At 43.1% G+C, this 23,836-nt stretch overlaps 2 protein-coding genes across 4 annotated transcripts in view; both read right to left on the minus strand.

The window, feature by feature from the left end:
* The window catches only part of TMOD1 (tropomodulin 1), an 80,381-nt gene extending 71,676 nt beyond the window's left edge, over window positions 1-8,705 (minus strand). The window contains exon 1 of one of the 2 annotated variants that reach the window (XM_019649488.1): window positions 8,609-8,705. The gene's annotated coding sequence lies outside the window, so the exon portion shown is untranslated. Of the gene's footprint in view, window positions 1-8,367; window positions 8,460-8,608 lie in introns of those variants that run through there. The other variant, XM_019649487.1, reaches the window with a different exon arrangement.
* Window positions 8,706-12,255: 3,550 nt separating this feature from the next.
* Window positions 12,256-23,836, minus strand: part of TDRD7 (tudor domain containing 7) — a 63,158-nt gene continuing 51,577 nt past the window's right edge. For both annotated transcript variants that reach the window (XM_019649480.1, XM_019649481.1), the window contains 4 exons: window positions 20,511-20,621; window positions 18,124-18,632; window positions 15,335-15,495; window positions 12,256-12,715 (listed from right to left, as the gene is read on the minus strand). In XM_019649480.1, coding sequence (XP_019505025.1) covers window positions 12,495-12,715; window positions 15,335-15,495; window positions 18,124-18,632; window positions 20,511-20,621 — 1,002 coding nt within the window. In that variant the 3' untranslated portion in view covers window positions 12,256-12,494. The remainder of the gene's footprint in view (window positions 12,716-15,334; window positions 15,496-18,123; window positions 18,633-20,510; window positions 20,622-23,836) is intronic.

Below are 23,836 nucleotides of genomic sequence, written 5' to 3' on the forward strand. Positions count from 1 at the left end.
AAACCAATATGAAATTAGCATGAACTATGCCAAAAGGTAAATGGCAAAACAGGGGGGAAATATTTGCTGCACGTTGAACAAAGGGCTAATTTGTTTACCAGACAAAGAGTTCCTACAAAAAATATATAGATAGAATAGCCCAGTGAAATTTTAGGAAGAGGAAATGAACAAGCAATTCACATAAGAATACAAGTGGCTAATACACCTATGAACAGATAATGAAGCCCACACATATTTACAGAAAAGTCAATTGAGAGGTGAGACATCAGTTCTATCAGACTGACAAAGATGAAAAAGTCAGAGAGTTCCCAGTGTTCACAAGATAATCGGAAGACCAGCACTCTCAGAAGGAAGAGAAGTCTCCATTGGTGCACCCTCTGTCAAGGCAAGTTAAGCCGTATCTGTCCAAATGCACACAGCCTTTGACTTGGCAATTCCACTTCTAGGACCTCATCCTACCAGCTGAGTCAATGAATTGTACAACGATGGATGTACAAATTACCTGGTTATTATCTAGATTAGCAAAAATACTTAAAAATCACATAAAAGTTCATCTATGGGGCACTGGGCAAATGAATCCTAGTGTAGACATACAATAGGCTCCTATTAACACCATCCTTGAGGCTATTATCGCCCATTGTGTCACTGCACCCTCTAATAACAAGCACTATTCTGTCCACACTGCATCACAGCCATAGCGATAAGCATTTTCATGGATTATTTCATGCAATCTTAATTCACTCTGCGATGTAGGTACTTTTTTAATTCCCATTTTACAGATGAAGAAATCGAAGTGCACTAATCTGACTGTATTAGCTTCGTAGGGCTACCATAACAAATTACACAAACTAGATGGCTTAAAAAAACCTAAATTTATTCTGTTGCAGTTCAGAAGGCCAGGAATCAGAAACCAAGATGTCAGAAGGGTTGGTTCCTTTGGAGCTCTAAGGGAGACTCTGTTCTATGCCTCTCCTAGTCTCTGGTGACACAACAAGCCTTGACACTCCATGGCTTGTACCCGCATCGGTCCAATCCCTGTCTCCATCGTCACATGGCCTTCTTCCTGCCTATGTCCTCTCCTCCTCTTATAAAGACAGAAGTCACTGGCTGAGGGGCTCACCTTACCCCAGTATGACCTCATTAACTAATTACATTAGCAAAGAAACTATTTCCAAATAAGGTCACATTCTGAATGACTTTGGGGGTGGAGGGACTATTTAACCCAGGATACTGACCAAGGTCACGAAGCCAGTAAGTAGTAGAGCCAGGTTCGAATCCAGGCAGGCAACAGGACTATACGCATGTCACTACTCTATGCTGCCTTCCCATAGTAGCTCACATTCATATAATGCTAACCACATCCCAGGTGCTGTCTTAGGCATTTTACATAGAATCACTAATTTAGTCCGCACAACAGCCTTGCTTTATAGATGGGGAAACTGAGGCATGGGGAGTTACAAATCACCTGAGTTTACACAACCAGTAACTGCAGACCTTAGATTTCAATCCAGGGAGGTGGACTCTAACGCCCACCTGTTTAATCACTGTGCTAAACTGCCTTCCAATCCAGTGTCCATCACGTCAATACACTCTGAGAATTAGGGACAAGAAACCATTTCTCTTTCCTGAAAAACTGGTGTTCTTTTGTATCAGACATGAAATGTCCTCCAATTCATCTTGTCTCCCTCTTCCCCTGGCTGTCATGACACATCTCAGAGCTGATGTGAGTATCCAAATACAGTTGCCATCTTCAGCCAGGCTACTGGCATAATTATCTCTCCTTATTCAGTGTTGGGTATTCTTAACCTGGGCTTCTGAATGACCTTCCGGGGGACCCACACACCCACTGAAATGATATGCAAACTGTTGGGTGTATGCATATATTCACTTTTATAAAGCAAGCGTCTTTATTTCCCATGAGATTCTCAGAGTCCCATGATCCTAATTTTCAAGTTTTCTGCCGTGTCTTTTTAAAATTTCTAGTCTTCTCAGTTGTGTTGCCTGTGCAGATTTATTTTAAGCCGCCTCAAACCCTTTTAATGGTGTAAGTGGAATGCAGTATAAAAACCATAAACAAATGCACACAATGCTGGCATCCGATCTGACTTTTTACATCTTTCTAGGTGTGCATGGAGGAAGTCTTTCTTCATGGCTCCCCTCTCCCTTGTCTTATGAGTGGTTTTGAGGGGAAATCTAGGTGCCCACCCCAGCATGGATGGGCCTGGCACTCATCCTGTGCCCACAGATTTGTAGGCAGTGTGCAGTGAAAAAGGCAATTGGACACAGGAGCCTGGAGCGCTGGAGCTCAGGGGAGGTTCTACGTTGGCCAGAACTGGGCAGTGTGACGTTAAAACTGTCCGGGCCTAAGTTCCTCAGGAATGCAAAGAAGAAGGGAAGACGGAAGAAGGTGGAAATAACCCACTGCTGCAAGGCCTGACCCTTCCAGGGACATGCCCAAGTCGTTGCTGGGGCCTTGTCCTCTCCAGTGGCCCCCACCACATGGTGCCCCCGCCACGTGGTGCCCCCGCCACGTGCCGCACTGCCACCAATCACGTGCCCCATCGCTAGTCCCAGTCCCATTTTTCACCCTTTCCACATGCCCCACCTTGTGCTGTGCACCTCGGCTATGTGCCCCATCATGCTCTGCGTGCCCCACGTGCTTCATTAAAAAAAAAAAAAAGCAACCCAGAACAGAAAGAGATCTTGCTTTTGAGTCAGGGCTTAAATGAATTTATCTGTAGATTTTAATAGAAACACTGTCTTAATGCAATGGCCAAGGGAAAACTTTGAGATAACAAGTGCTCATCTTGGTGCTCAAAGTATGGTTGTCTATATGCAGGGTGAGCATCACATTATTAGGTGTTTATCAGAGCTTATTAGGAATTGTTAAGCTTATTATTTAATAAGCTTACTAGAACTTATTAGAAACATGGAGCTTATTAAAAATTCAGAATCTCAAGCCCCACCCAGGGCTACTGAGCCAGAGTCTGCATCTTTAACAAGATTCTGAGTGATTCAACTGCTAAAGAAGCATTAGTACAGAACACAAGGACTCTCATTTCTGAAGTTTACCAAACCCTAGAGAGCAATTTGTTTTTTCTGGAATACACACCCCACCTGGATGACCTGGAACAATTCTTATTGAGGTTCACTGTCCTATCTACAAAAAGTGGATAATGAGACCTACCCTTCCTCCATACAGGATTACTGAGAGTTTCAAATGAGATCAGGGATTTGTTCTATTTATTGTGATGGGTCTGACAAGGGCCCCAGAGTCAGTGGGGGGCAGACTAGGTGTGGTTTCTGCCCTGAGGGAGCTGATGGTTTGGTGGGATGGGAAAACATGTAGATGCTGGTTGATGAGGTGTGATTGTTATTGTTATCACAGGGCTTTCATGTGCTTACTCTGATTCATTCATTACTCAGTCAGTCGTTTATTAAAACATAAAGTGCTTGTACTATACCAGTAGCTGAGCTCAGATCAGAAATAAATGAGCCGTCAACTATTCTGAAGGAGTTATCAGTCTAGTCAGAGATAGAATGTAAGTGGATGACTACATTTAGAACACACTGCGGTGGTTCTCTGAGCTCCATTCAGGGGGCTGAGGAAGCACAGGTGAGGCAATGAGGAACTTTGCTTTAAAGCAGCGGTTCTCAACCTTCCTAATGCTCCGACCTCTTAATACAGTTCCTCATGTTGTGGTGACCCCCAACCATAAAATTATTTTTGTTGCTACTCTATAACTGTCATTTTGCTACTGTTATGAATCGTAATGTAAATAGCTTTTTGTTTTCCGATGGTCTTAGGCGACCCCTGTGAAAGGGTCATTCGACCCCCAAAGGGGTCACGACCCACAGGTTGAGAACCGCTGCTTTAAAGGATGATTACAAGTTCACTATGTTGAGAAGGGAGAGAACAGCATTCCAGGCAGAGAAACCGCAGAGCAAAGGCAGGGAGGCATGAAGGCATGTATGCATCATGACCAGAAGGCAAGGAGAGTTTGTGGGAATGCCAAGAGATGGGTTTGGAGAAGTGGCTGGGGGCCAGATCTTAGGTGGTCCTGATGTCCGATGCTAAGGAATCTGGTAGGAAACGGGAAGTCCCTGAAGGGAGAGGAATAACACAGTCAGAGCTACATTTCACAAAGATCTTTTAACAGCAACATAGAAGAAGAAAAGACTTGAGCAGAAAGACTTTAAAGAGGCTCTGACAATAGCTCAGGGGAGAGATGGCCAAATAAGGAATTGGGGTAGTGATTGTGGGGGTAGACATGAATAGAAGAGATATTGAGGAAGGTAGAATTTGCAGGACTCTTAACAAAATGAATGGGGTGGATAGGGAAAGGAGGTTTCTAGCTCGGTGCCTGGGTGGATGGTGTTACTGCTAACCAAGATGGAGGATAGTGGAGGGCTGGGTGATGAGCCTGAGTCTGGGCCTGCTGGTTGTAAAGTACCTTTGGGATGCTTTGTTGGCTTTGCCCAATTGGCAGGGAGAGAGCAGTCCAAGATGGAGGCATGAATTTGAGAGTCGTGAGTTTATGGGGGTGGGTGGAACCATGGGAGTGAATGAGATTGTTGGGGGGGTGTGGGGTGAAGAGGGAATAGGGTTGAGAGTGGCACCATCATTTTAGGATGGGCAAAAGAGATGAGTCCCTGAAGGGGGCTGAGGGAGACCAAGAGGCAGTTCTGCTTCTCTTGGTTCCCATGGACACGGGGGTGAGCACCCCACTGGATACAACTCATCACCCACCAGAATCATCTCCAGAAATGGCCCTGGGGGTCACTGCCCCAGAAACCCCAGAGCGAGTGGTGGCCTTGAGAAGAACTGAGACAGGGACACGTGTGCCAGACTTGCCTCCCTCTGCCTCCCACTTTCCTCCTCATGCACAGTAATGTCTAGCTCTTTCACAAATCTGTTTTTCTCTGAGAAAAAAAAAGGATGTAAGAAAAGGAGAAACAAAAGAAATGCTTGAGCTTGTTTAGTTTTTCCGATCAGACAAGGACCCAGCACCTCCTAATATCTAAGGAAACCTCCCAGACATGTCCTAGGTTGACTCCAAATGAGCTCATTCTTTCATTATCATGAAGAGCAAAAATTATGATTAACCAAAGGAGGATTTTACAAAACAAAACAAAAGAGAAGAAATGATTCTAGAATTATGGCATCTGATCCATGTATTTTTTTTCCTGTAGAAACAGGTCTTTGGTTTTAAACTGATAATGGCTTCTACCAGCCAAATAATTGATCTATTTGGTGTTCTGGATTTAAGCAAAAAGTGAACTGGCCTCTTTAGAAATGTTGGCAGCCTGACTGGTCCATTAGTAAGACTGAAAATACAAAACATTGACTGGAAAAAGCCATTATGACTTGGCTCAGCAGGAGTCATTGATAGATGATGTCATTTCAGAAATAAGCCAGCCAAGGTCACGAGGCCCCTGGGCAGTCAAAACTGCCCTTTATGGCCCATCACTACCTTACTTTGCAGATACTGACGTCTGCCAAGGGGACACAGGATCTGAGCCAGGAACGGCTTCATTTTACCCTTTCTTTGCTTAGCCTGATTCTAGAGGAATGTGATTGTAGAGCCTGATTCGAGAGCCTGTGACATTCAGCAGGTCATTAAGGAAGCCCCTCAGTCCGCGCATGTCACACCTCTTAGATTCTCTTTTCCCCTCTCCTGGTCCTTCTCTGCCTCTTCTCACATTCCTTGTCCCAGAAGCACCTGCCTCCCCTCTCTGCCCTGTCTCTAGCTCCTACTACCTTCCCTCTCCCTTCATTTTTCATCCAAGCGTTTAGAAAGAGCTGTGGGCTGTCTCTAGTTCTTCAGCTCCCTTAGGCTCTGACTCTTCCCCTCACCAACACTAGTCATACCACTGCGGGTACCAAGTAGTGGGCTGAGGGCGCTCCCTGCCTCATCACCCTTAATCCCCACAGCAACCCCTACGAAAGGGGCGCTACTATGATCCCATTGTACAGAGGAGGAAACTGAGGCTCAGATGGACAGGTGGGCTCATAACCCCAGTAAGGCAGCAGCAGATCTCATTTTTGAACCCTCTGCAATGCCCCAGCCAAACTCACTCATGACTCCCTGCCAGTCCTGGTGGCCCCTTCCTGGTCCTCATCCCTTCTGTGTTTGCGCAGCAACTAGCACTATCAACCTCTCTCCTCCCTCGCCTCTTGGGCAGCCACTTTCTCCCACTCTTTCCCTCCTCTTCACAGAATGGGTTACCCCAGATTTCATCCTGGCACTTCACTTTTCTCATGCTAGAAAGTCTTCCAGGAAACTCCAAGCCTTTTTGATTCCAGATCCACCAGAGACCATCCTGCCACCTCTTTATTGCTCAAGGTCACTCTAAGTGGGTGGCAGAGGATCATACCCCTAGGCAAGCCCATCTTTTGTTACTCAGAGCTGCCACTACCTACTCCCTGTTTTTGTGTTTTTGCTGAGCGTGAATCAGCCCTACCCTGGAGGAGGGACAAGGTATGAGAGGCTGATAAGGTGGGAGGAGGTTATTTTTAGAGGACACTGGCTTTCCACTTAAACTAGGAGGAACCCAAGGGCCAAGACCTTCTAAAATGTGGGTTTGCAGGACTGGCTCATTAAAGAGAACCAACACACCGAAATAAGGGTGTTCCTTGCTTTCATTCTTTGCCTGTTAATGTGGGTCGAATTGATGAGAACCTGTTTGTCTCCATTTTCTTTTAATTCTATCTGTGAGGCTTTGAGGTGGTGTTAGAGAAAAACAATATATAAAATATATAATAGAGAAAATATAATAATATAAATAAAAACATAAAATATATAAAGTAAAGTGGAAACAAAAATGGAACTTTGGGATGAGGGTCCTATTGTCTGAGCAAGGGAAAGTCCTGGACAGCAGCAGATCAAAGAAGAAGGAGCATTGGTGGGGTGCTCACAGATCCCCAAGACCTGCCTCAGTGGTAGAAAGGGTCAGGAAAGAGAAGAGGAAGGCTGGTGGAGGCCGCAGACCTCCTGGCATATCCAGCAGCGTGTGACCTTGAGCAGGGGGCTCTGTGGCCCTTTATGAAGAACGAAATGGCTGTCACCACTGGGACAAAGATGGGGATTTGGGGAGTGCTCCCACTAAGGGCTGAGAACCTGGGTTAGGATCTGGTTCTGTGATTTGGCCGTGAAAAAGCTTGGGCCTGGCCATCTCCAAGATTCTGAGGGTGAAGGTGGTAGCCAAGTGCAGGGTCAGTAAAAGCAGAAGTAGTGGTGATGGGGGGAGGGGTGCCTGCAGGGCTCTGAGGCAGCATCACAGGCATCGTATGGGCAGGGAAACTGAGGCCAGGGAGTGGCTGGACTGGGGCCTCTGGCCCTGCTCAGTCGTTTGGGTCTAAAGCTGTTTGAGTCACAGGCAGTGCTTTGCGAAGACGATGGTTGCTACCCAGGAGAGCAGCCCATAATTACCGTTGGGCGCGTTTCCCCGGGGACAGATGGCCCAGGCTATTCCGAGGGTGCTAGTAGGTCCCAAAATACGACCCGAGTCAGAGGAACTGACAGTGTCCGGTTTCCGCAACCCCTCCGGATGTGCTCGGCTGAGCCCCAGTGTCTCGGGCCGGAGCCGGTGAACAGGTGTGGGGAGCGCCAGCGGTCAAGAGCGCGCCCTGCTACTACTGTCATGGCTCTAGCTCCTGGCTCCATCGCGGGAACCACATACCGCCCCCCGCAAATGGAGAAACAGAGTCCCAGAGGACAGAGGGGGCTTTTGCCAAGGCCATACTTGACTGGCGGCAGCCAAAGCGCCTCTGCCTCCAGGCTCCTTTCCGATCCACCGCGCGCATCGTGGTACTTGAAACCTCGTCATCTCCCGCAGTCTGGGAAACTTTTCCTGCCACCAACAGGCGCAGCTCGAACCCCAGTTCCACGCCCACCCGAGCACGTACATCCCCACTCCCATCCTCAAATTCTGGGCAGCAGGAGGGGCGGCCGCGCCTCGGTGCGGGGCTCCGGTGGGCACCTGCACCCAGAGGAGCGCCCGGGGCGCGGAGCCCCGCCACGCTGGGGTCTAGTCGGGGAGAACCCCGGCCCCCCGCGCTGCTCTTCGGCGGCCCCCAGGTTCTTCTCCTGTTTGCTAAGGTAGAGAGAGGAGGGTGCCCTAGCCAGGACCACGCGCGCCGAGCGCGGCCCGTTCGGGAGCGTCGGACTCCGGACCCCTAGACCTGGCTCCCCAGCCCGGGAGGCAACCCGAGGCGGCAGCTATTTATAGAGGAAGCCACGCTCAGTCCCTCTTGGCGGCGGCGGCGACAGCTGAATATTTTGCCCAGATATGGCTGGGGCCCCGGCGCGGGGGCAGGGAGCCCCGCGAGTGCGAGGGAGACCCCTGGTCGGGTGGGGGGCTTACCAGACGGGAGAGCCGCGGGGGCTGGCGCAGGCGCAGGCGGCGGCAGGGCGAGCGCGGGCGGCCGGCAGACTGGCGCAGGCGGCGGGCAGCGGGCAGCGGGCTGGCGAGCGGGCGAGCGGAGCGCGGGGCTGGATGGGCTCCCGTGCGGCCGCAGGCGGGCTGGCGCAGCGGGATCCGGGGGTGGGAGCCAGGGGCGGGCCCCGCTCCGCGCTGTCACCGCGCCCCGCCCAGCCCTCCTTACCTCTCCCTCCACTCGGGGGCGCCGAGGCGCAGCGCACGGTCCCTGGCCGGGGAGAGACACCCGCGGTGGGCAGCGCGGGGCAGGGGCTGGGCCTCCCCGAAGCTTGGCTCCACGGACAAGTAGGTGCCGGTCGCTCCAGTCTGAGTCTCGGGTTCCCTACTTGTACCAGGAGGAGTTGAAGCGATGGTAGAGTTATCTGGGAAAAGGTGGGCGGATTTTCATTCCTGCGAGGTGTAAGGCGCGAGGAACGGCCGTTCCTTGGATGGTGCAAAACCAGCCAAGCTGCTGCTGCACCTTTACCTCCTTTGATTGAAGCAAGGATCTCTCCAACTAACCAGCAGCTCAGCGAGGTCCGGTATGCGCCGGCTTTAATAATGATCATTTTGTGAACATAGTTCTAACAGCGTCCAATGCATTGTCCCTATACTAAGAGAGAATGGAGTGTCCAAAATAATGATTAAAAAAACAAAAACAAAAAAAGGTCCTACTTTCTTAAAAGGCTAATATGTTTTCCAGAACGAACCACTTAAAAACCCAAACTTTAAGTGTTTTAAGTTTAAAAATAGCTCATACAAAGGAATTTGTATGGACAGCCGGTAAGGTCTTCTTATTATGGGAAAGCTTCTGATAGGGATGAATAATATCAGCTCTTTTTCATCCTTTTGTATAGATTACTAATGAGAAATATGAACTCATGTTTTTTTAAATCTCATTTTCCACAAAAATCTATTTCTGCATTACAAAACCCTCACATCTGTAAGAGAATGCTCTTTTCAAGGGCTAGATGCCATATATTTAAAAATAAAGCAACAATTTAACATTTTAGATTTTTTATTTTAAACACTTTTGTTGCGGAATCTAACATTTAAGAAAAGTGCATACAACACAGGTGTGAAGGCTCAAGAATTTCTATCTTGAGAACACCTGTGACCCCCACTCCATCCAGAAACAACAGTCAAGCAGCCCAGAAGCCGACTTGTAACCTTCCAGCCACAAATCCTAAAGATGACCCCTTTCTTGACTTTTATGGTCATCACGTCGTTGCTTGCCTCTTTCTTTCATCATCCATCTTCATTTGCTCCACTCTATGTTGTGAGATGAATCCGTGTAGTTTTCATGTGATTGTAGTTTCCTCTCATTGCTGTAGAGGTTTCCATTGTATGAATGTACCAGTTTTTAAAAATCCATTTTATGGTGGTCACGTCTTGCATCATGGATGGGGAAGAGGCTTGATCACTGCACTGTACACCTGAAGCTGATGTTGTATAATATTGTATGTCAACTATAAGTGAATATATATATATATATATATATTCATGGGACACATATATATAGTCATGGGACGTGGAGTATAGTGTGGGAGTAGAGTTAAGAGATTTGTAATAGGTATGTATGATATTGGGGGGAAATGGGGCCGCAGATTGGGGGAGGGGGGTTGTCACTTCAAGGGCTAAAAAGTATAACTAGTGCACTGTGTTGTACAGCTGAAACTAATTCTAAAAATGTGTATTTCATAATAAAAAATAATTTAATTAAAAAATCCATTTTACTATTAAAAATGGACATTTAGGTTGTTCCCAGGTTTTAGCTAATACAAATAGTGCTGCTGTGAACAGTCTTTACCACTATCTTCCTACAGAAGTGCACACACCTCAACACTTGGAATTAACAGAAATGGAAGCATTTTTGCCTTTCTGGTACATGAGTCATGGCACTTCTCTGAGTTCCCTGTGTCCTGATGGGTTGAGTACCTTTTCATGTTTGTTGGCCAGTTGCATTTTTCTCTTTTGTGAAGTGTTTGTTCAAACGTATTGTCCATTTTGCTTCTTTTGCTTATTGAATATAGTCAATATATTTTCCCACTCTGTATTTATGTATTCCTGCCCTCTGCTTTGCCTTTTCACCTTCATAATGTCTTTGAGAAACAGGTGTTCTTCATTTTCATAGAGTCTAGTCTGTCAATCTTTTCCTTTATTGTTAGCACTTTGTCCTGTTTAAGACATCTTTCCTACTCCTGGATTATAAAAGTATTTTCCTCTGTTATCTTCCTACATTAGTCTTTCACAATTAAGCTTTCGATCCACCTGGAATTGACTTTTGAATATGGTATGAGGTAGGGGCCAAGTTTCATTTGTTTGTCTGTCAAATTGCCCTAGCACCAGTTTGATTTTTTCAGTTACAGCAACAAAATTAATTGCTTTATTTTTAAAAGTAATAGAAGCACTTCTAAAGTCAGTGAAATAGAAACTACTGAATTCCTTATCTGTAGATAACTTGAGGATTTTTTTTTTTAGGGAAAGAAACCATTATAAAAAACATCTACACTATTTTATTTCACGTAAACATTTATGTTTCAGGATTTAAAATTTTTTTATCATAATTATTTAAATCACTAGCAGAGGTATTCCTAAATTTTGAATCATTTTAAATATTAAGTATAACATTTTAAAAGCTAGAAAGATAATTTTAACATGTTTTACATGAAAAACTTAAAACATCTGGTCTTTACCTTCTTCTTTCAGTTCTCACTTTTCCTAGATTTTCTCAAATAAAAATAAGCAAATGACTTCGAGAATTTTATCTTTCGCCTGGTCTTCTCCCCTGAAATCCACTCCATATTTCCAGTAGTTTATGTATGTCTTCCCACAGAGGTCTATTAGCTTAAATTCAGTATGTTCAAAAGCAAAACTTTAAGCTTCCCAGACAGACTGCGTAGGCTCATCATCCTAGCCTCTCAGACCTTAAGACTTGGCTTTATTCTTTGACAGTCTCCTTTTCCTTATCTTCTGTATCTAAGATGTCAGTTCTCATCATTCTAATTAAACACTTCAGAAAGCCCTTAATATTTTTTCTTCATTCTCCCTGTTCCACTCTTTGTCCAGGGCCTACCCTCCTCATCTTTCAGCCACTGCTAAGCCCTCCACCCTGTCCCTCTGTCAGTCCACCCTGCCCATCAATTAGCAAGCACATAATGGGTGTCTGATATGTGTAAGGTATCATTCTGTCTGTCGTGGAGGATACAGACAGTGGTGTACAGGCTCACGAGAGCCGCCTGGGTGCATCTCCTCCCAACTCCGCATTCAGTGATGTCACATTGTTAGCTGGACCTCAACAATGGTTGGAGTTTACAACACAGGAATCGTCAGACACTACAATTCAAGGCTCATTCCACCCCACCCCCACACAACAGACCCAGTTACCAAACATGTATGGGTCCATCAGTGGATAGTTTGGAGGGGAGGAGCATGGCTTGCTTTAGAATACCAGTAACCCTGGATGAACACGCATGGGGTTCAGGGACAAGATCAGGTCCAGTGTGGCTGGTGCACAGAATGATGGGCAATGAGGTTGGGGAGGGAGATGGTAGAAGGCCTGGGTCTTCAATGGAAGCCACTCAAAATTTGGGGTGAGGGTCCTGCTGGTGTGCTTGGCCGTTCCTCCAATAGCACCCCTAGCAATGCTGATGTTCTAGAGACTCCGGATAGTCTTCACACCGTTTGGTGACTTTGGGACACACCACTACATCAGGGTAGAGTTCAGTCATGAAATTCTCAGTCTAACTGGAGAAGAACCCAGCACCACAAGGAAATAGAAAGGGAAACTTTTCATCTTAAGATCATAAATCCCAGAAATTATGAGGTAGTCAGTTTTTATATTGATAAACATTTTTATTCTAATATAGTAATAATTCAAGTGCAATTTTCTTTGAAAAGTCAACTCTGTTAAACAAAACTTGTTAAATATCTTTCATCAAACAGCATATTCTTTTTGATCCCCCACAGCAGTCAGAGCCATGTAGCAGAGTTAAGATTTTTTTTAAAAACCTACTACATTGTGTTATTGCTAAAAAAATCTGAATTAGTTGTCAAGGTCTCAAAAGCAGTGATTAATTAACTTTTGAAAGCTCTACCAGATACTCTGACATAAAATCATGAATCCAGATATCTGTGTCTGGCAACGATGTGTCCACTAAATAGACCACTGCTTTCTGGTCCCAAGGGTTAGCATTTTCTAAAACTGTCTGCACCAATGCCACCAGAGGCTTCTTCTCCACATGATTTCGAAACACCATCGAAGCCTCCTCCGACCACTGGTTGCACTTCACTCCTAGGAGAAAGACAGGGTGTTCACAGAGCAGTGAGGGGTCAAATGAGTCTTTCTTTGATCGATTATAATGGAAAATGATTTATTCAATTCCAAGGTAGCTTAAACATCCAGATTAGACCTGCCTAGCAAAAAAAGTTGCTGAACAAAAAGCAGTCCAGTTTATCCATTTTTCTATTTTGAACGGCGGGGTTACTTCTGTAAACCTCTACCTACAGACACAGTTTCATTTAAAGCTGTGTTATAAAAACTTACAACTACTGCCCATTTCTCTATAAAGTATATGTAGATTAAAACTGGTAATGGAGATAAATGGAATAAAATGACATCAATGACACTTCTCTTATTTACAGATTTTTTTCCCTGATGAAACACATATAGTAAAAAAAAGAATGTAATATACTAATTATTAAAAAAAGGATATAGTATACTAATTGTATATAATTTTAAAGGATTATATACAACATCATGGCAAAAGCACTGAATGGAAAATCTGAAGACTCGGTCACTACTTCTAGCTCTTCCTCTATCAGGTGGTCTGATCTTGAGCAAATCAGTGGATCTCTCAGGCCTTGGTTCATTTATAAAATGAACTGATTGGACCAGGTGAATTTTAAATCTCATGCATTTCTAAATCCCCAGAACTTTCAAATTTGAGAGCTCAAGTTAGAGAATTTTAAATTAGGTTTTAAAACAAAACTGAGACAAAAAGGTATATTTTTCAAGAAATACTATTAAACTAATATAAATTAAGTCCACATACACTAGATTAGATAAACTATAAATTATGTCCCATAGTGATGAAGGTTTTGGAGTTTCACATATAATTTACAGGATCTGTTATCTACACATACATACTGAGTGGACTAAGTTCTTTGATTATCAAGAATTTCCCACAAGAGAAGCCTAGAATAGTCTCTAGGCTGCTGTCTCCTGGTCTGTATACTAGTGCAACAAACTAAACCTCCCAATGTGGCAGAGAATTTAATGAAATGAACTGACTGGTAGATCCTCTCACACATAGGCAGCACCAGGGACTTTCGCCACGATGCTCGTGATGGGGATGATGGTGCCAGGCTCCTGTCTCACAGGGGCTCCTTCTTTGGGCATTTCGATTGTCATGTTGAACAAGATGTGTTGTTAACAAAATTTGAGCATTAAAAAGTAAAAATGGGGGCCGGCCGAGTGGCTCAGTTGGTTAAGAGCTCGCTCAAGAGTTTGAGCTCTGAGCAACGGCGGTTCGAGTCCAGCCCGAGCTGAGCAGCCGCTGAGCTGCCAATAGGTAGCAGGATGGCTCAGCTAAAAAAAAAAAAAAAAAGTAAAAATGAAAAAAAATGGAACTAATAAATCTGAAGAAACTATTTAGAGGTTTGAGTTCAAAGCACATGCCATGTGCAAAATGCCATTTTTGGTTTATACCCAACTACCGTGGGAGTTTCCTTTGAATTCTAGTAGGAGACACAAAGAAACTGGCCAATAATTCAAAAATAAGGTAATATATATCTATTTCCCCCAAAAAGCTGGTCAGTAATTAAAAGAAGAATCTATATACATAATGGCTTTCATTTCTGAGATCAAATCACTTTTGTCACTAAACATATGGGATAAGCGGGGGTGAAGAATCAGGGTGGCCCATGTGATCACAACTCCCCATATCCCAGCATAGGGGGACACAGAGAGCCCCAGAGGACTGGAGGTGTCTGCACCCCTCAGCCCTTTTGGTCTCCACGCCCTCTGCTAGTGCCGAGGCCTCTGGGCACTAGCTGCTCACGCTACCTCCTGGTAGAGTGCACACAGGGAAGCCACCAACATGTGGGCTGCTTTCACAAAAGACAAACAGGAATCTCATTAGACAATATTACAAGTAAGTACCACTGTGCACCTATTGACTTAGCTTCTCAGATTTTAATGATAATCAATAGGCTGGGGTAAATGGGTGAAATTCTACACCTGCATGCTGTTTGCTGCAATGCAACTGAAAGCTCAGCTGGCCACGAAAATGGTCATATTCCACGACCCAGGAATGGTTTATAATTGTGACAATCCATTATGTGGATGAAGTATAGTTTATGCAGTAAATTATGAAATATTTAATTGTGCAATGTTCTCCTCCTATTGGTTATTTTGGCTGTTTCACTGATTTTGTTTGTTTTGGCTAGTATACACAGCAGCAGGTTTTTTGTTAATATGACAATAAAAGTAAAAAGAACCTAAATGTTCAACAATGGGGAAATATGGATTAAATGGAATATTTTGCAACTATTAAAATCATTATCAGGGCCATCAAACCACCACCACAAAATTAGGGGGGGAAATGCTAAATGAAGAAAGCAGAAAGCAATATTGTCCCTGTACCAAGATTACAGCCTTAGAAATAAACTCATACATGAGGCCAGAGACAGAAAGGAATATGAAAAAAACAGAAACAGCAGATGTAGTGGGAGGGTATGACTACTGGGAGAGATCATTAAAAATTATTTCCATTACTGTTGGGAAGTTGTACCAAAAAAAAAAAAATAGTTACCGCAATAGGCCAATGATTCTGTGCTCTCCCTAAGTACCCAGGACACAATGACAATACAAACTATGCTGTGGCATGAGTTCATATGCCACAGGAATTACCTGCTAGTTGAGCTGTGACTGCCTGGAATGGCAGCTTTCGGAACATGTCCGCCAGGGGCTGTACCTTTCTTATGCTGACTAATTCGTGCTTGCCATAGTCCAGCTCATACACGGAGACCAGTCCATTGGTCAGGATCCCTTTTAAAAGCACCCTGTACCACCTACATGTGCAAAGGGTTAAAAAGGAAGAGAAAACACACCAAGTCAACACCTGCTTTAACGGTAACATTTTATGACAAAAAGAAAAATTAATATGAACGATGTTAATCAAACTATAAAACTATACAGTTGTAGTCGTTTTTAAAGAGATTGCATCTACTTTTTCCAAGGTTACTATTGTCTGCTTTGCCACCAGCTCATCTGATGGAATGTGCTCATTCAACACCATTTTACAGCCTCATGGAGCTCAAGGAGAATGAAACACAGCCTACCGACCATCACTAAGTAGAATGAAACAAATGCCATGGAGGTTGGTCAGGACAAGAACAACCTGATGGGGAGACAAGGGATGGCCACATGTTTGGGACAAGGTACACATGTGGAAGATGGACAGAGGGAGGTAAGCAGGACCAGGCCAGGCTGAAGACAGGCATGAGAAGAAAAGCACAGAAGACTCTACAGGGCATGAGTCTAGCAGAGAACACACTACAGTACAGCTAGGTAGTGGGATGTGGGAAGGAATGGAAGTCAGACTGGAAAGGGGGATTGGGAAGAGATTATAAAAAGCTTTTAATGTGAAGCTGACAATTTTAAGTATGCCAAGTAAGGACACTAAAAAACAAACAAACAAAAACACCAAAATCTAACCCACCACCTAAAATAAGGAATCTGGAAAGGCTAGGAGGGTATGGGGTAAGATCCAGTATTCAAGGTGCCTGAAATTCACACAAATATACTTTTCCCCTCTGGACCTACATCATCATCAAAATTAGAAAAACCTAGACTTTGAAGTTCAGACATGAAGGACCATTTTAAAGTCCTATAGTCTTGATGACATGATTAAAGACTGTTATACTGAGGAAAGGATGATGGTTCTAAAAGGAAAGCGTCTATGGAGGTGGCTCTGCTCCTAATGCTGTGAGTCGGGCTCTGCCTCAGGGGGCAGGCCCAGCCACCCTCTGAAACAGGTGAATCAGCCACAAACCTAGGGGAATCACAGCGCCCTCACTGCAGCACACTGCTGGGCTGGGGCTGGCCAAACCAGACTGCTTCCCCAGCCAGTGTATGCCTAGTGGAGAACGGGTACAGGAAACCTACACAGCTGCTATAAGGTGACCCACAGTAAGAAAGCTGCAGAGAAGCCAGCTTTAAACACTGGATGTGATTGGGGGAAACTCCAGAAACTTTTAGATAAACCTAAAGTAGGAAAAATAAGCAGTTTGCCCTTCTAAACTGAGTTTGGGCAAACTCAGTTTGCCCAAAAAACACGCACGTGTGTTTGTGCGTGTTTGGGGGCAGGGAGACAGACAGTTGTGCTCAGCATCATCACAGAAGCTTGGTCATTTTCCCTAAGAACGCTGGCCAAGGGGACAGGACAAGGCAGTTGTACCATATTCCAGGGCTTCCGTGGCCGGAGCGCAGAGCATAGAGTGTAGTGCTTGGGTTTTACTGGGTTGAAACCAGCATGTACTTCATGAAAGGGCTTCAGAAGGTGTATCCCACATGTGAAAATATGAGAAAATAATGGAAGTGCTAAACGAATGTAAAAAATTATGGTTTCTCACTGTCCAAAGGCCAAAGAATAGTGGAATATGCATGATTGCACCTTATACAAGGTGGCACAGGCTTTCTAGGAAGCAACTGACAACATATATCAAGAATCTTTAATCAAACAAATAATTTCTCTTCTAGGAATCTATCTCCTAAATAAGTGATCAGAGATGTGAACAAAGATTTATGGTCAACATTATTTATAACAGTGAAAAATTTGGGAGAAAAAAAACTACATAACAAAAGAGAATGATGATAAGTAAATTATGATTTCTCTATATGATGGACTATTATTCATTCATTAAAAATGTTTACAAAGAAATTTTATCACATGAAAAAATGTTCACAGGATTATGTCAGGTAAAAAAAAGTACAAGATTATATACTATGCTTCCCTGAAAATAAGACCTAGCTGGAAAATAAGCCCTAGCATGATTTTCAGGGTGGTTGTAATATAAGCCCTACCCCAAAATAAGCCCCAGTTAAGATTGTTAGCCAGGCATGACTGTATTTGAATAAATGTAGATTTTTGTACATGAATAAATGAATAAAATGTGTCTTTTGGAGCAAAAAATTAATATAAGACCCAGTCTTATTTTCGGGGAAACATGGTATAATAATAATCCAATTGTATAAATATGTACAGAAAAAAACAGAAGAAATACATAAGTAGTTGAACAAGGGTGACGTCTGGTTGGCTGATTTTAATTTTGTATACTTTTTTTGTATTTAAAAGATTTTCTACAATAAACACCTTATTTTTAAAATTAAAAAGTTACTGAATAAAAAGACCTGTTATTTTCTGAATAAACAAATATTTTTTCTAATAGAAAAGCAGAAAAAACATTCGAACCTTCACTTCAGAGAAATTAGATTTTAACAGGAATGTGGTCACTAGATTTTTAGCTAAATGACATCATTTTAAATATTAGAAAACTGCATAATTCATGAATCTCATTTCACAATGAAAATGCCCATTCATGCAGTTCAAAGTCCCCCTGCAGAGTATTAAGAGCTCTCGATATCATTCTATGCATTTTTCTTAGGAATAGGATAAAATGCTTTGTCTAAGGACCTACTTATTTTCCACTTTTGCAGCATACACTTGGTCTTTTTCCACTGCTACGTGGCGCTCCTCAGACACGCTGTAATACAGAATCATCTCTTCCATCAGAACTTCCAATTTATGTATCTCTTGCCATGGCTGGATGACAAAGTAGCCGGGGTGACAGGCCACAGGCACGTACACATCCATGTGTTCCCCTGGCTTTGACAAGTGGACAGGAGGGGGCAGTTCCTCCATGGAGATAGACCTGGTGTGGTCCACAATGGACTTTTTGATGACATCTGTGAAGCTCTTTCTGGAATTCTCTCCAGTGTCGCTTGCAATGGGGGTGTTACTGTTACCACTTTTGCTCTTGGGAGAGGTAGCTCCACTGGATACGACACTCAAAAACACATCTTTCTGGTGTTTCCACAAATCTGCATTTGTAATCTGGCGATTAATACTGCGATGAGGATCAGGGAAGTTCTTAGGAGTAAATAAATAAACATGTGCAATCCCTCTGGCTTCATCTACTTTTGTAACCTTTGGAAAACAAGAAAAACCAATTTAAGAAATCCAAATTCACACCGAATTGTAAGAGGTGGTTATACTATTAACATTAAATATTACAACAGTATTTTGCAAAAAAACCCAAACAAACCCAACTTGCTCAAAGTCATTTTATTTAAGGTCAGATGAATTATCAGCTGTAGCAATGAACAAGCTCTTAAGTACTCTAGAAACCAGCAGCAAGCTTATGGGAAAGAAAAATTTGCTAACTTCTAAAATCTCTGAATACTTTTATAACTTGCTAGAGGTCATTATCACTGAGAGGAAGTGATTCTACATATCATGATTTTAAAACAGGTTTTATTAATGACATTTTAAAACATTCAAAATAGAACAATATGATGAATCCCCATGTGCTCCTCAATCCAACTTCAACAAATAATCATAATAATGGGAAAATGTCCTAAGCATTCTGCTTAAGGCTGGTGCACCTCAGAATGGGAAGGGAAGGAAACAGCTTTGACATTCACCATACCTTTTAGGACTTCTGAGCTAAATTCCTTTTTTGGTCCTAATATCTGCCCTCACCCCTCACCCCTTCCCCAGGTACGTGAGAGAAGAGGGGCTTTGGGAGAATAAGAGGAAGAAAGCTCCAGGCCAAAATCTCAGCTTTGCCCCTTTTGCCCAGGAGACTTTTGATTACACATGTATGGGAATATGTATGTATGTGTGTATGGGAATACCACACACTGATAATGGAGAGTGTACTGCTGTGTGTCCCAAAGGGCTGGGTAACTGTTAACTCTTCTCATCGGCAACTCTGGTTTACCTTAGGAATGACCAAAATAGACACTTCTAGCCACATCTATCTATCCTTTATCAAATTGGGCTAGAAATGAAAGGCAGAAATTCAGGCATGAAGACAGGAGACACCAGCAAGACAGTCCTTATACAGCAATTTATTTAAGTTTTCTTTTAGCAACATGAATCTATTTAAATTCATCATTTAGAGTGCTGATGAAGTACTGACTGCTGACTCATTTTTATATTTATGATATAGAAGTACCATTGCAAAAATCGACCATTACAAATATATTTATTGAGCACCCAATACGCTGCCTTTAGGAGTTGAAAATAGTAGCTGAGAAAACAATATTCATTATCATGTGGCAATTGAAGACTATAAAATGGTACAATGTATTATAATTGTGTAACTGTACATTAGAAACCCTAAAGGACTATCAAGATAGGAAAATCAGTGTGAGCTAGAAAAATTTAGAGAGTTTTCATGAAGATGTTTCCAAGGCCATTTCACCGTTAAGTGTTCGTATAAAGTAACACTACCTGCATTAGTTTAAACAGAGAAATATCACCTTGCATTTCCATTCTTGGAAATATGAGCAATGTTTTTGATGTGAAGGTGCAAAAAAAAAACAAGTTAGTGAAACAAATAAAGCAATTTAAGTAAGCTTTAAGAAAAGAGGTAAAAACCAAGATTATAAGCAAATAATTTGTTTATAATCCACTCTACTTTAGAAAAAAAAAGAGAGGGCTCACTTAAATGATTTTTAGAAATATTTATCAAGAGACATATGGTAGACCCTCTGTTGGGGACTTAATTCTTTATCATGGTACAAAATAGGAGCAGGGAACCATCTCTGTTACCTTATTAATAAAGGAAAAACTATATAAAGGGTTTAAAAATAATACTGGAGATATAGTTAAATTCTTAAATAAACATTAAACTATGAAATATCGTATTGCTACACATGAAACCAATCTCTTGACTATAAAAATGTGTCAGATGTGAAAGCATCAGTTTACAGTAAGATACAATTATTTCACAAAACCCAAATGAGCCCTTTTGGCTGACAGCTCCCTTTCTGAATCAGGATCAATAAGACAACTAACCTTAATGCTACAGTCTGAGCAATTCAAAACAGAATCTCTTAGCCAAAGTACAGCATCTGGTGTCCACATGCCAATAGACTGTGGAAGATCTGCTAAACAGCACTTGATGGCCTGAAAAGAAAACATGATGGAAAAGTGATTATATGCCACCTTAAAATAGGGACTTAGGAGTAACGTCAATATTATCTTCTAGAAGTTAAATGTTGCCAACATAGAAAGCGAGCAACAGCAATAGGTAATAATGACAATCACAGCGCTCAGGTCAGAGCACCTGCTATGTTCCCAGCTCCATTTTTATTACTACTATTGTCTTTCCTCCTATTACAAGCCAGGGCTTACACCAGGCACCCCTTGTACCTCTCAGCCTCCAATACTTCTGCGTGACAGGCCAATGCTGTGAGCCCATTTTACAGGTGGTGAAACGAACTCAGAGAGACTAATTTGTGTAAGATAAAAAAATTAAGAAGACAGGATTGGGACTTCTTCTTCTTCCCTCGAAACCCAACTAAAAAATATGAAGTGTCATTTGGATGAAAACTGACTCTTGTTGCAAAGTTCTTTTTGGAGGCTTATGTGCTTCATTCAGCATTTCCTGAGTATCTTGTGGGCGCAGTTATTTGCGCTCATCTTGGGAAGGAGGCTGTAATGAGAGCTAGGGAGGGTAAGGAAAACTGACAGCCATAGCTGGCTAAAAGCCTCCTTTTCCCCGATGCCTTTTACCTCTTACCATCACTGCACAAGCTTCTGTACAATGGCTACAGCAGGGAGTAAAAGGTGACCTCAGGGACTCCCTTCAGTCTCATGGAAGCCTTTAATTTGATGGAGGCAATTCTGTGAAGGGAACAAAACGGACTTCCGGGATTCCTGGCTTCCTTCTTTCCTCTCTGCGCCCCATCTTCCTTGTCATAACCCCTCCCACGGAGACTCCAAGTCTCTCACTGTGCCTCCTGGATGAGGTACCTTCCTCGGGTAGGAGGTCACATTCTAATATGTGCAGGGGCCAGGCAGGCAGTGAGGGAGTGAGGCAGCCAGATGGGTTCAGGGCACTGGACGGCAAGGCCCTGCAGATAAGAACACCATTCCCAAGCTCCCACAAAAGAGAGTGCTCCATACAGTCAGATTTTCTAATTTGTCAAGAGAAGCTAGAAGTAGGGATTTTTCTGTGAAATTATCTGACTTTTAAATCCTGGCAACCAATTCACGTTTTGAAACACTGTAAAAGCCAACAGCCCAAACCCAATATTCACGGGTCAGCTTTGGCCGAAGACCATCCATCGGTTTGCTGTTCTTAGACCTCTTGGGAAGATACTGTTAGCCAGAGGCTTGGCCTCACTGGCTTTTAAGGTTCCCCCAACTTCACATCTATCAAACAACGAATCTAGATAAGATTAAGAGAAAGACATTCCTGTAGCTTTTAATGCTGTAGCACAAAGAAAGTACTAATGTGACTTTCAGACAGTCAGAAGCAGTGGGATGGAGCCCCCTACTCCCTCCAGCCCAGGTAACTTTTCTAGGTAAGGCTGGCCCCGGTGGCTGTTCTAACAAGTGACACAGAGGCCAGAGGTGCTATCAAGTGAAACAGCACTTAAATAAAGGTCTACCGTATTTGCCGGCGTATAAGACGACTGGGCGTATAAGACGACCCCCTAACATTTCCACTCAAAATACAGAGTTTGTTATATACTCGCCGTATAAGACTACCCCCTCTTCCGCACACCTTCCACACACCAAATAAAAGGTAAAACAATATCAGATTTGATTTGGCCCACTGAAGTGCAAACAAGCGTATTGTATTTCGTGTCACCACATAACCGTTTTGGCGATGTTGAGCCACCATGTCTGCTACATGTTTTTCGAGTTCTGGCCAGTGTGGGGTGCCTCTTCTTAATGCACACTTACCCCTTGGCATACTCTTTAATGCTTTCTCATTTGATTTCCAGTCCCGAATCATCTTTTCTGTTACTCCATATTGTCTTGCAGCAGCACAATTATTATTTTCCTTAGCAAAGTTTATAACTTTCAGTTTAAAATTTGCATCATACTTCTTTCTTTTGGCTGGTGCCATGATAGGGATGATAGGGGTTTGACTGGTCGACATTTTCTATGCTGTACTGTACAATGGTGCAGTATTGTGGTTGGCTGTTGGCTGTATACAAAGCCTGATTTGATTGGTCCCTGCTCCCTGTTTGCCCGCCCTGTCACTATAGCAGTCTGGTCCACCCTTGCATCAGCATCTCCCTGGGACCTCACTAGTGCGCAAGTGCGAGCTCTTCAACATTCTAACAGGCACCATGATAGTGCAAAATCGCGAATCTTCAATGCATATGTAAAGAAATATACGGTAACCCGAATTACCACACTCCGCAAAATCGCATAACAGCCGAGCATACACCCAGCAGCGCTGCTGATGCCTGAACGGTATGTGGAATGAAGTGGGCGGGCATCGGGAGGCCACTATGGCACGGGGCAAGCACTATGGGCAGTCTATCTGAAGTGTACCTGGCGTATAAGACGACCCCCCACTTGGAGGCATATTTTTCAGGGCCAAAAAATCGTCTTATACGCTGGCAAATACGGTAATAATTTTCAGTACTATGGCTGAACAACAATAAGGCTAAAAGTGATTTTGAAAATTGGCTTGATCACAAGTTAAACAGCTTCTCTGTAATAGTCATTTTAGAAAAGGTGATGGTGACTGGAGTGAGAGGAATTATAAAAGCCATGCTAATTATGGTCAAGTGCTTTTTATTCACCGAGTTTTGATGGCATAAAATATGTCTGGCAAATACAAGTCAAGCGGCCTTTTGAAATTACAGACTATTGAACTATTTTATTTTCAAAAAATGATTAATATCTGCACAAAATCCTCTACTTCTCCTAGAGGTAGGAAATAGTTCTTAACAATTTTAATTAATTTAAAATAATTCAAAATTCTTATCACGTGAATTTTTACCAATAGAAGGATAGGTTAATCTTTTTACTAAAACCTATGGGGAAAGGTCATATAAGAAAATGATTAAATATAAACAGATATCCAAAGACAATGGTTACCTAATTAAACTAAGAACTCTGGAAATAAATATTTACATCAATATCCTGCAGCTGTGTAGAAGTCAGCACTGACATCTCATTATTATAATCAAACCTCTAACTGGACAACACAGCCCAATGACTCAACATATTTAAAAAACAAACATTTATCAAACAATATTCTGGAAGTCTAACTGGACTTCTTTGTCTAAGTCGGCTGGCTTTTACATCTGAAAACCAGGGAACCACCACACTTAGATCACTGCCCACTTTGTTACAAACTCAGACTTTGATCA

The sequence above is a fragment of the Hipposideros armiger genome, unplaced genomic scaffold, assembly GCF_001890085.2.
Source record: "Hipposideros armiger isolate ML-2016 unplaced genomic scaffold, ASM189008v1 scaffold_133, whole genome shotgun sequence".
NCBI lineage: Eukaryota > Metazoa > Chordata > Mammalia > Chiroptera > Hipposideridae > Hipposideros > Hipposideros armiger.